Genomic DNA, 15,644 nt, shown 5'->3' on the forward strand with positions numbered 1-15,644 from the left:
TCGACCTGAGAGTCGGATATCAAAAAAGGTTACATCCAATAAAGTCCAAACAGACGGTGAAAATAGGAATTCTAAAAATACCATTTATATTTTTTGAAAACGGATAGGTTGAGATTATCAACTCTTAAAATTTTGGATCGAAAATACATCTTTGAGATATATTTTGACTGACTCACTGGAACACTTTCCCTTTGGAATTTCCTTGGCTCTCTCTTTTCTAAAGTCGGGTGGAAAAGTTCAAGTTGCAACTCAAAATTTTGGGGTTCTAAGAATGGTCCTAGATATGGTTGATCGATTTTAACCAAGGATTCAAGGGAGCAGACGACACCCTTTATATTTTATTTTTGGGTAACTCAATAAAGAATACAGGTCGTTGCACAGTTTTTCAAGTAGATTAAGGGTTAGCTTTTTGATGGTATTCATGCCGTGGTGTTTAGTGATAAGAAAAGAAACCACAATGTGGCCACCACCACAACCCAAGCCCCTTTCCCGAGCAGATGCTACTTCGTATGTGAGAGAGCTCTACTTCTCGAATAATGAAATCTAAATTGATGCATCCTTTATTGATCATGAGAAAATAGATGAGAGATTCTTCCCGTTATGGAGGGAATCCAACTTTCCACATTCCAGCAGTGTAACACAAACCTCAAATGAAATACAAAATTCATATAATCCATCATTGAATTAATAAGCCAGCAACAACCAGGGCCCAACCCTGAACTATCCATGCATTTCACAACCCAGAAACACAAACACTAACTACACAATAAAAGCAGGAAAGAGGAAAAAACCACAAACCCACCTAAAAGAAAGAAACTATCAACAGCTCGTCCCCTGTTAGTTCAAAAGTCTCTCTCTCTCTCTCTCTCTCTCTCTCTCTCTCTCTCTCTCTCTATGACAATGGCATCAACAAAACTGATGGCCAAGCCATTAACTTCAGAAGGACTGTGGCGATCCGAACATGACTGACACCTTCTTCCAATCCAAAGATTCCAAATATGGCGATGCTATAGCTGCATAAACTGCAACACCAAGTGTGAGAAAGAACACCCCGCCCTTGAGGCATCCCTTGACACAACCACCACGACTACGAGGAAGCCTTCTCATTAGAACACTGCAATACTTTTCAGCACTTCGGATTGGAGCGTCATCACCGTCATATTCTGCCTCACCTTTCAAGGCGAGTTGGTTCTGTGTAGAGAGAAAAACATATTGAAAGTTAGAAACTAAAACATGGTCCAACTTGATGGCTATATTGGTTTCACTTTTTATGTGAGTTTCTTGTTTTGACCTGTCATTATGAGGCAAGACAAAACAAGCCATTATAAGTATTTTAAGGTACATTACAACCCAATGGAGTATGGCGCATGATCCTCAATATCCCCCACCCGTTCATGACAGTGGACAGTGGACCTTGGTGTGGCCTATCAAGCCATTCATCCACATAAAATAATCTCCACCGCCTGTCGTTGGGAAGGGACAGCAGATAGCCCTTTGGAGCACCTGCAATATACTCCAATGGATTATAGCATACTCAGGTATGAGTTGTTATGTATAATTGTACCTTCACCCTCATGGCTGTGAGGGCCAGCCCTAGCCTTTCGAGTGCAACTTTCTTTTCACTCTCCCCTTCCCAAAGCTTGAAAGAGGTATCCCCCCATTTCTCTGAAAGCTTATGTAAAATGGTTATGCTTCCATATATGTGATCCAAGTAAAGGTCCTCCTGATTATTGGTATTGGAGATGATTAGAGAAAAACAAAGAAAAAGACAAAGATTCAGATGATAAATCAACAAAAGGTATCGAACAATCACAAGATGCGCTTTTTGACAAAGTGGAAAAAGAAAACACAGGACACACCCATTGCTTGTAACATCGGTAACTGTTTCTCAGGCACCACAAGAAAATGTCAATTGCTTCATCAGATAGTGCTTGGTTACCTGCATGAAAAAGAACAGTCTCAAACTTAACATCCCATGGAAAAGAAAGACTCCCATTGGCTTATGCTCCAGATGAGTAAAAAGTGGACGTCTTTTAATTTCCTCATTGTAATCCCGGTATCACTCTATACCTGCTTCCAGCTCTATCTCATTTATCTGTACCGACTTCTTCAGCCAATGTGTTGAGAGAGAGAGAGAGGTTTGAGTGTAAAAAATTAGGACTTACTGTCATCTATTGCTGCAAGTGCATTAGGCAAAAGTTGTTCTGCAGTTCTTGTAACCCATTTATTTCCCCAGGATCCTGCTAGAGCCACCTCCTTCAGTGATGGATATACTGCCTCGAATCTTTCAGTTGCCTGCACAAAATTAAAAAGAATTATAGCCTGGATCCAAATGATTTGTGGTTTATTTGCCAAATAGAGAAGACGCATTGAACTCATCTCATCACGCTCTGTCTATTAGAAAACAGTACTTGACTTCACAATCTCTGGCTCACCTTGATGCGTGCTGAAGGTGCAGGGAATGTAACCAGCCATAAAGACTCGAGCACAGGAGGAGGAACCAAGCGCTCACCCTTTCTCACAGCTCCATTCACTAAGATAGGCCGGGCCTTTGGGTATGCAAAAATTCTGCCAAAAAAAAAAAAGCACAAGTGTGACATAAATGAGGGCAGTAAGTTTAACAAATCTCTAGCTTACATTTTTATAGGAAATTTATCCTGATTACTTCCATGGGCATTACTATCTATGTATTTATCCCAATTTTATCATGCTTTATCTTTTATTTCTTTAGGTACCCTCAAAGATAGGAAATTTGAGAAAAACTTGGGAATGGTTATGACATATCTAAAGCATAAAACAAAACCTTAATTATCCCGAACTAGTTGTGACCTCCTTGTAATAAAAATAAATTATCTCTTTATAAACAATCCCGAAATATAATACAGTCATTTTACTATAAAACAAATGGGAATTCTAGCTATTCCAATAAAAGAGACAAAGAAATAATAGTGTTATCCTGTCAATTTCACAAGAATAGGAGTTGCAGAACCAATATAAATATTGTTATATAAACGAAGAAAAAAGTTTATATAAGGATGAGACCTTATAATGTAGAACTACGGATGCACCTCAAAAATCCATCGGAAAAGGTAGTTTTAATGTTGAAAAACCCTTTGATTGATCATCTCGCCATCGAGATGTATGACCATGAAAAATAAATAGATTTTAAGTTTCGGAAATAGTGCATTTTACAACATATTATCTACACCGTCCATTTTCAAGATTTTCATATGTTTATAGATCAACTTGATTTTAACCATTTTTTAAATTTAAAATTTTATAATTAGATATAAAAATAGATTTTGAGATAATCTTAAGAACATTTCACATCAAAATTATATACCATGACAAAATTTGAAGGTGGACCTTACCTCTACAGCTACAGATGCATCCGTATGCCAACTGCACCCTTCATTTAAAGCTTAAACAAATATTTCGGAGACCCTTAAAAATTCACCATTTATCTTAAATAGTTATACTTACAAAATTAATAAAAAAAACTATTTTTTTCTGTTTATTGAAAATTTAGACAAATACCTTAAATTTTACAAATTAAATTTAACTGTAATTATTGGATGATATTATACATATTTTTACATTGCAAAAGCATATCAAATTTCAACTCTTACTCACACCATAACTTAAATAAATAAATAAAAAATAAAAACTTACTATACCTTTTTTCAATAAGGAAAAATACTTTAAAAAACAATTTAACTAAAACATATAATTTCAAACATAGTCATGAATAAATTCGAAAGAAAAGTATCTTCCCAATAACCACGTGTATGACTAGATGTAAAACTCAAAAACACAAACTAAAGAAATAATGTAAATGAAGCCAACCTCTCAAGCAGCTGTAAGACCAAGTCCCTGGAAAGAGGGTTACTTGATTTGCCCAAAGTCATGGGCAAGAGAAGTTGTACCCAAAGGAGCATTCCAACTACCAAGTCACCCTGGCAAGCCTGACCAGCCAACATCCATTTCATGAACTCGGTCTAAAAACCTAAATATTAAATAGTATACTGCAGTACAATGACTGTAGCAACAACAGTCAACTGCATCATGACACTCAGATGAAATAATGGATGACATGGGGAGATAGTAGGACCCACCAATACAGAACACGATTGTGATGGTCGTTCGCACTATCTCACCAATATTATCGACCATCTCACCTTTTGGTCATAACCCAATAGATATAATGGTTTTCTGCAGTCCATAAGACTGTATATTTCCCTAATATTAGAAAATATTAAAACCCCTCAGCAACTTCATTGTTTATCCGCAGTTCGAGAGCTTTAAAACCAAATTAAAGAGCATTACCTGCCCAACTATCCATATGGTCAGCAAAAGTTTATCTTGACCCTGATACTTTGCATTAGTCTTCAAAGTTGATAACAGGTTAACAAGAATATCAGGCTTTTTCCTCAAAACCATAGATAGAACCACAAACATTGCCACCTGCAGGAAGAAATATGCATCGCATGGCATGCCGCATAAAACAGTAAGAAATTATTGACACACTTCCTTTGCTATACTAGACGCAGTAAATACACCAATATGAAACAAAATATTAGTAAATATTTTACAATAAAAAGGACCTTAAATAAGTATCATACGATTTTAAAGTATACCCTATGATATAGTTCAAGGAAACAAAATAAAAGTCATGCAGACCCACAAGAAGGGCCAATATGTAAGCCAATATCTGAAATAAGATAAGATCAAATGGAATAAAAATAAAATTTGCTTCAACTCAAATGCAGGAAACTTAGTTCAAGGAGAATTAACATGGTTCAAGGAAATATGCTTGCCAGTTGCAAATGACTCCAAGATTGAAAGTAAGATTTGGAAGCTACATGTATACATATATATTTATGGGAAAAGATCATGTCAAGCCCTAGGCTGATGGAATAGTAAGCCCAACAGCCTAGATTGAATTTGTGCCAATCGAACAGTCACGACTGCATTTTGTATTTGAATTTTAAATTTTTTCTAAAAATCCAAATAGTATGAATTTTGATACTTCCATTCTTTCTCATCTAGGAGCCCCTTACTGGAAAAAAAAATTTGACCAAAATACCCCTGAAATTTTCAGTGGTATTTTAGTCTATTTAATTTTATGGATTATTTTTTAAATATTTTTATTAGATTTGCCTATGGTTTAAAGGTAAACGCACCAAATTTCAAGTGATTTCCACTTGACAAAAAAAAAAAAATTAAAATTCAAATACCACCCCACTAACTCACAGCTACGGTAAACGCCCAATGGCCCAAATTGAATATGGGCCGATCCAATGAACATAATTGCATTTTATATTTTAATTTTTTTTTTTTTTTACGAATTCAAATCACTTGAAATTTGAAGCTTCTACCTTCAAACCATAAGTGAATCTAATAAAAATATCAAAAAAATACTTCATAAAAATTAAATTGACTAAAACACCCATGAAAATTTTGGAGGTATTTTGATCAATTTATTGTTTGTGAATAAGTTTTTTAATATTTTTATATAAGAAGAGTAGACGCCCCAAATTTCATGTGATTTGAAAATGTATAAAAAATATTAAAATTTAAATACGAAATGCAATCATGACGATCAGATCGGCCCAAATTTTGTTAGGCTTACACTATTCTATCAGCCCATCGGCTGAAAGGATCTTTTCCCTATATATATATATATATATATATATATATATATATATATAAGAAAATGCTGAGATTAGCCCACTAGCTCATATGAACATATGAGCCCAACGGCCCAGATTGAATTTGGGCCGATCTGACGGTCACGACCTCATTTTGTGTTTGAATTTCAAATAACTTGAAATTTTAGGCGTCCATTCTTCTCATCAATTCACACCTAATAAAAATATTTAAAAATAATTCAAAAAAAAATAAATTGGCCAAAATACCCCAAAAATGTTTCAAGGGTATTTTGATCAATTTATTTCTTGCAAATCATTTTTTGATATTTTTATTAAATTCTGCTTTTGTAAAAAAATACACACCTAAAATTTCAAGTGATTTGGATCCGTAGAAAAAAAAATTAAAATTCAGATACAAAATGAGGTCGTGACCGTAAGATCAGCCCAGATATATTATAGGCCGTTGGGCTCATATGTTCATATCAGCTAGTGAGCTAATCTCAGCATTTTCTATATATATATATATATATATATATATATATATATATATATATATATATATATATATATAGGGAAATGATTTCATGAAACGATTGTATAGTTGTATGACATTTGTTTGACACGAATTTTTAAATGTACACTCTTTTCATTTTGAAGAATGATCACAAAAAAGAAAATTTTGAAAAAATGCTATAGAAAGCTTTCATTCTCGCCCAATTAATATATATCGTCCATTTTATTGAGATGGTTAGATATAGGCCCCATAAGGATTTTTTTATTCCCAAAATTTTTATATAACGTTATCATCATTAGATTAATAATGCTAAAAAAGAAAAAAAAGTTTTTGAATTTGTTAAGGCCTAGGTCTTGAAATTCACCAAATGGAGCTCGAGATTCATTGTTGGATGGGCACTAATATTGACCACATCTAGGGTACAAATTGAAAGAAAAATTCATAGGATTGATTATGAGGATGACGAGAATGTGTGTGCAAAATTTGGAGTCATACAAATGCCAAAAATATGGTTTTCTAGAGGTGTGGTTGTATTATACTACTATACAACCGTTGCATTAGATCATTTCCCATATATATATATATATATATATATATATATATATATACACACACGTATGGGAAAAGTTTATTTAGAATCGAGGCTCTAAACAATCAAATTAAAGCCTATCTCAAAAATTTCACTAGAAGATGTTGTTTTGATGCTCAAATTACCTCAAATTGATCATCTCGACATCAATATCCATGGACATGAAAAAAAAATTGATTTCAAGTTTTGGAAATAGCGTATTTTGTAACGCATTTTTGGACCGTCAATTTTCCAGATTTTCAAGTTTTCATAGATCTGTCGATCTACACTATTTTTTAAGCTTTAAACTTCATAAATAAGGATGAAAATATATTTTAAGGCTATCACCAAGATTTCCAATATTGAAACCACATTTCTCGACACTGTTTGAAGGTAGGCACTAATTTGATTGTTTAGAGCCTAGGCTCTATACAAACCGCACCCTATATGTGTGTGTTTATGTATATATATATGGGATTGTATACTATGACACCATTTACCTTTGTTACAAAGAGGTCACAAATACCTCTAACCATCCGATTTCAAATTGGACAATTTGAGTTGTCATGATGTTCAAGAAATTTGTTTTGAATTTTAAATCTAGTTAGTGACACATTCATAACTAGCCAATTTAAAATCTGATAGGTAAGAGTGATTGTAACCTCCTTGTGCCAAAACTGAATGATCTCTTTATATTTTTCATATATATATGTACATAAAAGGAGGAGGAGATACTTTTGCATTTAATTTAGCGCGTCAAGTAAATTTCTGAGAATAAATAAATAAATAAAAACTTTATTGTGTGTCCCCAGATTCGAGTCCACCCTGTTTTTTCAGGGATTTAGGATTTGAAACATATATTGTTACTCAAACACATTTCAGCTTAGGACCATAATCTTGCACCACAAAAAAATGTCCCAAATCTGATGATCTGAGAAGAAATAAAACTAATGGCCCCAAAACAAAACAAAATTTAAATCCATTCAATTTCTTTTTCACATTCATGATCATGATGATCAAGAATATCAACCTATGAAATTGTGGATCCACATTCCATATCTAAGACAGAATTTGGAAGGGGGACAGCATATGAATAGGTGCATCACCTGATGCAACAAAAGCCTGCTAAAATTTAAATTTTCATTGGGTACTAAAGAGCTCTTCAAGGGAGGAAGAAAAGAAGAATATGATAAATAAGAATGCACGTTGTACTAGGATAGAGGAAACAATGCTTCCAAAGAGACACTATTAGATAGCACATATGTAATTGACAATAGAAGACCATAGTATGTTGGGATCATCACTGTCCTATGAAATGATGGATAACAGTAGTGAGAGAGTAGCGCCTTCTAAAGGACATGACCCATATAGTGGGTCCTGATCTCCATTGCCATCCATCCCTTCATTAGAGATTGATGACCCCCATGAACAATTGTGTTTCATAGCCCATTAACTTCTAGTATCATCATCATCATCATCCAAGACTTATCCCAATTATTTGGGGTTGGCTACATGAATCTTGTTCCTCCATGCTTCTCTATCAAAGGCCACACCCATTGACTTCTAGTATAATTACCTTTTTTTCATTGCAATAAAAGCTTGATATACACAAGGAAACTCAAATTACCTGTGCCCTATATGATGGTTGTTGAGTCAATTTTTTTGCGTTCTTAAGGCCTCCTTGTTGGGCCCCAACGTCAGTGAGAATATTATCCAATGCCCACAAGGCAAATTCACCAAGTGCATCAGCATTTCGCTTACCAATCCAGTCAACTGATGTTTTGTAAACATCGTCAGGGATATGACACAGGGGTATCTGTAGAAAACAAAAAGAAAATTCATATAAAAAGCAGCCATTTCCTATCAACTAATTAAAAGCAACAAAAATTAATAGAACACAATCAACTAATTCTTTCCAAGTTTTGAAAATGTAATATTTTCAAAAGGCAAAAAATAACTTCATTAATGTCAATGAAAAATTATTTCCCTAGTGTGCGTGAAATGGCCAATAGTTCCATTTACCCTTACAAGATAATTCAGAGAAGAAGACAAAACACTGCCTCAAAGAAAACAAGTTAATGACGTAGACAAATATAGAGAAACAAGACACTGCAAACCAATCCAATCAAACCAAACCAGGTGTTCAACAATCCAGCAAGGGTATACATACCACTACCGATCTCGATCTAGATCTTTGGTATACTGCAGACTAGTTATCAATAGGATGAAAGATGGGAATGTGAGATAACAAGATAACAAGATATAATAGAAAGGATTTCCTGCATAATGAAATGACAAGCAGACACAGAGCTTCATCTGGGTACCCTAACCACTGCATGCAATTTGAAAGACAATTAGAATTTCACAATCTAATGGTGTAAACGGATGACAATAAACACCCAGATTTGAAAGGAGTGCACAGAGCCCAACTACCTGTCCACACTTGTTTCATGTAGCGCAAAATTAGTCATCTATAGGATTTTAAGTCCGTGTCCCACATCTAAATCTTCTATAAGAAATATTGTACAAAAACATTGTACCCCATGGCAGATCAACAAGTTACCTAAACAAACTATCCACTATCAACCAAAATAGGTAATAAGCTGAAGTTGTGTTGATAAAGAAATCAGAAGATGCTAAGGGGAGGAGCAAATGTCTCAGATTGTGGCATGAACTTCCCAGGGCTTCGACTTCTAAGTAGTTAAAGTGACAAATGAACATAAAACATATCCATGATTTTTGCTGACCAGTGTCAAATACACAATGGTCACAACAAATTGTCAAAAAATGGGTAGGGCCAATAAAACGATCACCCATTTCAGCAAAGAATTTTGGATTACGGTGTTCAGAAGAGTAAAATGTCATATTGACTATGAGTTATACTATGGAGGTACACAAAAACAAGGACATCCAAAAACATCCAGGGCTAAAAAATACAACAATTGTGACATCAAGGGTATCGAACTAAGAGAGGCTTAAGCCAAGATAGAGCCACCTGGCCATAGACAGTAGACACGACACCATCAGTACAAACAATGACTGCCATTGTCCAGCTCGAAGAAGTGAGATTAAGTTAGCACACCAACACCTAGAGGAGGCCAAATGCTATTTTTGACATGCAAAACTTCTCAATGTAAGCATCAAAAGCCTCTTTGAGTATAATGCCTTAAAAAACCAAGAAATGAGTAAAATATTTGATAGCAATAACCAAAAGTCGAAAAAATGTACACCACCTCATGCAGATCCCCATTGATAAAGGCATAATCAAATCAAGTTAGCATTGTTTTAAAAATCGGACCGCCCAACGCCTAGGCAATCCAGAAGACCTGAGTGTATTGCCCAGGCATAGGCAGCCAAACTAGGGAGATATCCCAAGGCGCCTGCCTAAACCCACCTAGGCGACCACCCAGGGCCGCGCCCCGCCCAAAGGCAGAAATACGGCTCCTTGAAGGTATTTTTGTGTCATTTTTTTAATACTAAAGGGGTAAAATTGTGGGTTTTCGGTTCATTTGAAACCTAAAACCCATTAGAGACTATTTTAGATAGAGAAAACCCAAAAAAAAAAATCTACTAGGCCACCCAGGTTCTGGGCTCCCGCCTAGGCGCTGGGCGGCCAGAACCCCTCCCCCCCCCCCCCTTCCCCCCCCCCCCCCCCGCTGCCTAAGTGCCGCCTAGCGCTTTTTGAAACACTGCAAGTTTGTGTGTTCAAAGTACAACAACTTCAAGACCAATAGTAGTGCAAGGACTCAATATTTATTCAATGTTCAAGAAAGCGAAGATACATGCCTAGGCATTTTGAGAGCCGGCTTGGGCACCAAGGAACAAGCACCCCCCACCCCCCTTCTCTCTCTCTCTCTCACAAAAGCCAAACTCAAAAGGTTTTCAAGCTAAATCACATCCAAAGATGCCCACAAAAATCCAACATGACACTGGGCCAAAACTTTCATAAATTTTTGAAGTTCGAAATTCAACTAAAATTTTCTGCTCAAAATTTTCATAAATTTTCTGCCCAAAATGCGGTTTTAGCTATCAAAAAGGACGGTCCTAACACTCTCTCTCTCTCTCTCTCTCTCTCTCTCTCTCACAAACACGATCAATCACAGGGGGCATTGTCCTCGCTCCCTCCCTATCTCTCTCTCTCAAACACAATGGGGCATCATCTACATTCTCTCTCTAGGATGCAAGAGGGATTTTGGGGGACAAAAATGTCCCCCCAAACCCTTTTCCACCTTATTAGGGGGGAAATCTCAAAAAAACAATCCCAAAATATGCCCCCGGCCAAGGGCATTTTTCCACCCTCGGTGAAGTTGCTCCAAGGTGCCAGGGAGTTGGCCGCCTAGTTAGGTGCCTAGAAGAAAGGACAGCCAGGGCACCCGCCTAGGTGCGGGGCGGGGGCTGAATTTTTTAACAATGATTTATTGTTCACAGCATCAAAATATTGGAGTAGCTAATAAGCCCACAATTCCCACCTATCAAGAATTATACAAGCTCCATCATCTTTTCTTCTTTTAAATGCCAAATGGCACAAACTCTCATTGGCTTAGAATGGCAATCAGTCTCTGATGTCCTAGCACTCTCACAAAACTTTCGTTTCACGTTCATCAACAAACAGATGTACCCTAAATTTATTCCATAGTTGTTAATAAAATTCAATACATGGAAGATCAACGAAGGCTTCTTCATCCCACAAGTCCAATAAGGACGAATAATGCTTAACAATTAGAATTTAAAAAATAATTAATAGGCTTAGAAGTCCGACGACAATGTCCCATAATGAACAATCAGGTAGATTCAAAAACAAATAAACAAATAAAACCTTGCCTCATTGGACTTTAGATGCATCCCTCACAGTCCTGCAATATTTTCTTGGCACTTTCCTAAATCACAGTATTATTCAATCTGTTTTAAAGCATGGCTTGGGCTGAGTACCCGCACTCTAAGTGAGAATCAACTCGCCCAAGTCCAGACTGAGAATCTAAAAGAGTCAAATAAAAAAAGGGGGGAAATAACCAACAACATAACAAGTACATAAAAGATGTGAAAAAAGTTATTGAAGTATAGAAAAAATAAAAAAACTGGATGGACATCATTTTGTCAGAATTTCGGAGAAAAATAGAAAATTGTGAAATCCTTAAATTTCATAAAAACATACAAAGTTATGCAAAACTAATTATGAAATGAATTATAATTAATTTAGACAAACATTGAATCAATTATAATTAATTACTAATAAAATATATACACCCCAAGTTTTGGGTGTTCCGGATATGGCAGCCTGTCGAGTCCGAGTCAGCTAGCCCCAATTTCTTTTCGCTGTAATCATTATTTGGCTCCACAGAACCTCATGAACCTAACATAATCTCAACAACCTTAGGATCCAAGTCAGCCAACTGGAAATTACATTCTATTTATTAATCCCATGAGAGATTCTATATACTCTTTCAATAACCATGTGTCCCGAAAGTTCCAAGAAAATATGCTTCATTGCTTCATTTCTTACACATGAAACCAGTCCTTTTTTTTCTTGAACAAGGCAAACAATTGTGTATTACATTTGCGAAAGTTACAAGAGATAAATAAGGCTGGTCATGGATTGGGCGCTCTTTACAATTCCCAAAACATCCGACTTCAACTATTTCTCTACAAAATTGGGTGAGATACCTGTAAAATGGTATGAACACAGAAATAATAACCCTGTCCAAAATTAGGGGAAAAAAGATGGGATGAAGCTCAAAAAGTTCCATAAAGGTCCCACTGTTGGTTCTGGTGTTGGCTGTTCCAGATAACTAAAAACTTGTGTCATTCATGATTTGTAATTATGTCCTCAAAATAAAATTAAACATAAGGCACTAAACCTCATTGTTCTCACGCATAGCGTACAACTTTAGATGCCAGAGGGTGGGAATTTTCAAACAAAGGACAGTTATAGTCAAAATGTCAACTTATGAGAGCCATCAAGAGTATTCTCCAAGTTCCAATTCAAACAAATCTAATAATAATCCTATGGTCATTGCAGTGTTGAAATTCATCAAATTCTCACCTGACAACTCTTCAAAAGATTTCAGAATCTAGACAACAGGAAACAAAACTTGAGGTCCCAATTGTGTCAGCACTTGATTATGCTGATCACAATTGCAGCAATCATGTTAAGTCCAACAGGTAAAAATTTTGTATTAGTCTTGAGTCATTATATTATTTGAGTGCTTGGGAGATGAAAAGATCACACCATTAATTGATATCCCATTAATTGATATCAACAATTCATTGGTATCAAATCCCTTCTCATTTACTGATTTAGAAAAACTAAAAATTAATCATCTTAAAAGGCATACAAACCAGGGAGGTCACATACTTACATTTCAAAAAATTTCAAACCAATATGATTGTAGATAACAACTATTTCAAAGATGAAACAAATCCATCTAACAAGGAAAAAACCTGGCAATAAAACTCCTTCAATTTTCTCCTAGACAGCAAATATTTTGCAAAAATTATTCAATTGTTTCTAAAAGTCTTGGGCTCCATTTCAAGATTCATCATCCATGCCATCGCAATAATAATCACCTTACGAATTAGGTGATCAAAATATATGCAATGCTCAACTAGACTCCTTCAACTTTTTGCAAGAATCAATGAAAAAACTAATAAAAACCTAAATATTTATTGAGATAGTTAATTCACGAATCATTTTATCCTCATTTCCATTCAGAGAAACAAAAGGAATAAAAATAAGAACAAAAACATAAAGAAATGCATAGATGTTCAGAACCAAAAAACGTTGTAAACAAAATTGAAACAGTCCCTTACACATCTGGGAGGAAGCAGAAAAGTTTTGTAGTATGCAGATAAGGTCCGGACACACACACAGAGAGGGGTGGTAAATGAAATAACTACTCACATCAATAATCTTGGAAACAGAAGACTCCTTGAACAGCTTGGTCCATGGGAATTGAGAGGCGCTAACAGGAGCAAATGCACGCCCAAAATAATCAGCAAATCTCATGAGTTGAATATCCGGTTGTGTCTCGTACGAAGCCTGCACCAGAAAAGTGTAAGAATCCACAAAAGATAGATTCAGCACAAGAAAAACAATATAAATACTATAAGAAAAACAAATAGACAACAAGCAATTCGAATACCAAGGGAAAAGGAAATGAAGACAACAAGGATGTTACAAATTATATCCAAGATCACATGTTTTCATGAAATCCCACATGGATTAAATCCCGTAACAATAAGGATGGTACAAATCAAACTCAACATCACATTTGCTCATCATAACACCCCACAATGGGTTGATTCATAGACCAGCAAAGCTAGCAATCAAACCCAAAGAGAAATTTGCTCATCATAACACCCCACCATGGGTTGATTCATACACCAGCAAAGCTAGCAATCAAACCCAAAGAGAAATAAAAGGATAGAAGAAAAACATAAATATGTTTTAGTTCATGGAGAATTCAAAAAGGGTATCGATAAATTATCTAATTAGAGCACCAATATGAATCATTAAGTCCAATTAGCACATAAATATAAATAAGTCATAGGGAGATATTATTATTTCTTCTTTACAATCCCATTTCTCATAAAACCAATTGAATTCTAAAAAAAAAAGGTTCATAACCAAATCGAATTCAGTTCTCCCACACATATGAGAGCAAGCAATAGCCAATCGAGTGAGATATATACATAAGAGAAAAAGGATAATGAATCAGCAAACAGATTCATAGACTTACACAAATGGAAGAGAGAGCAAGAAGGGCATTAATCGCAAAGAGATTTACACCAATGGGGTCATGGGAAAAGAAAGAGCGAGAGAGCTGCAACAATCATTCAATCACCAAACAAATTCATAGAAATGAAGAGAGAGAAAGAGGAACTCACCGAGACATCAGCAAGAAACACAGAGAGATCCCCTGCATCAATCTTTGAAGCAGCCTCCGAAACCGTGACCTTCGGCTTCTTGGGTTTCTTCACCTTCTCCTTCTTCTCCTCTCCATTCGAAACCCCATTATTTTTCACCCCCTCTTCATCACTCTCATCATCTGATGAGAAAGAAAGTCTATCTTTCTTCACAGGCAATTCAGCAATGGCATTTGCCCTCTGAGCCTCCACAACCCTCCGACGCCTTTCCTCTGCTTGTTGTTCCACTGATCGAAAAACGTTGCTTTCATTGCCATTGCTCTTGATTTTATTGAGATCAGAAACGGGGTGCTGGTTTTGTTGGTCTTTCAGGGCTTGTTTTCTATGGCGTTTTGGATACACGACTTTCTGCCAACCATGGTTAGAATGAGAGGCGTCCTCCATGGTGATGGATTCGAGGGCAGCGGCAGAGGCCTCCTCCATGATGAGGAAGTGTTAGAGAGAGAAAGATAAAGGGGTTAGAGAGAGAGAAAGTAGAACCCCCGAGAAGAAAACAGAGATTTTGCGAGATGGATTTGTGCCTACAGAGAAGAGAGGAGGAATCTTAGAGAGAGAAATGGGAGAATTACCGTGTCTGAAACGGAGAGAAGGGGATTAATTTAAAGCACAAGAACGTCTGTGTGCTGCTATTACAGTTAGAGACAGGGAAAGGGAGAAGCTTTTAGAGAGAGAGAGAGAGAGGGGTGAGTTAGAGAGAGAAAGAGAAGGGTTTGAGTGAAAATCGATATCCTGAGGAAGATCTACGCCTGCAGAAAAACCGCCCCTCCGTACTATTAATAGAGAGAGAGTTAATGAGAGAGAAAAGAGTATTAGAGAGAGATAGGGAATCAATAAGAGAGAGAGAGAGAGAGAGAGAGAGAGATCAGAGTTTTAGAGAGAGAAGGATGAATTATCTACAAATTTAGAGTTTTCAGAGCAAAGATAGAAAACCGTCTGCGCGTACTATTTGCAGCGAGGTTTGAGTGGGGCCACATAAATGGCATGTTTC

At 36.1% G+C, this 15,644-nt stretch overlaps 1 protein-coding gene across 1 annotated transcript; it reads right to left on the reverse strand.

Annotated features, from left to right (window-relative positions):
• Window positions 1-651: 651 nt before the first annotated feature.
• LOC18428765 (transmembrane protein (Protein of unknown function DUF2359, transmembrane)) lies at window positions 652-15,400 on the reverse strand. Its single transcript, XM_088856477.1, has 10 exons — window positions 14,618-15,400; window positions 13,632-13,769; window positions 8,361-8,549; window positions 4,327-4,464; window positions 3,847-3,965; window positions 2,436-2,568; window positions 2,166-2,295; window positions 1,860-1,939; window positions 1,565-1,723; window positions 652-1,191 (listed from the first exon to the last, which is right to left on the reverse strand). Exons 1-10 carry the CDS (start codon window positions 15,077-15,079, stop codon window positions 937-939), a joined length of 1,803 nt encoding a protein of 600 aa, XP_088712603.1. The 5' UTR covers window positions 15,080-15,400; the 3' UTR covers window positions 652-936.
• Between the last annotated feature and the right edge of the window lie 244 nt (window positions 15,401-15,644).

The sequence above is a fragment of the Amborella trichopoda genome, chromosome 13 (assembly GCF_054954075.1).
Source record: "Amborella trichopoda isolate Santa Cruz 75 chromosome 13, AtrichopodaSantaCruz75HAP2 v2.0, whole genome shotgun sequence".
Lineage (NCBI taxonomy): Eukaryota > Viridiplantae > Streptophyta > Magnoliopsida > Amborellales > Amborellaceae > Amborella > Amborella trichopoda.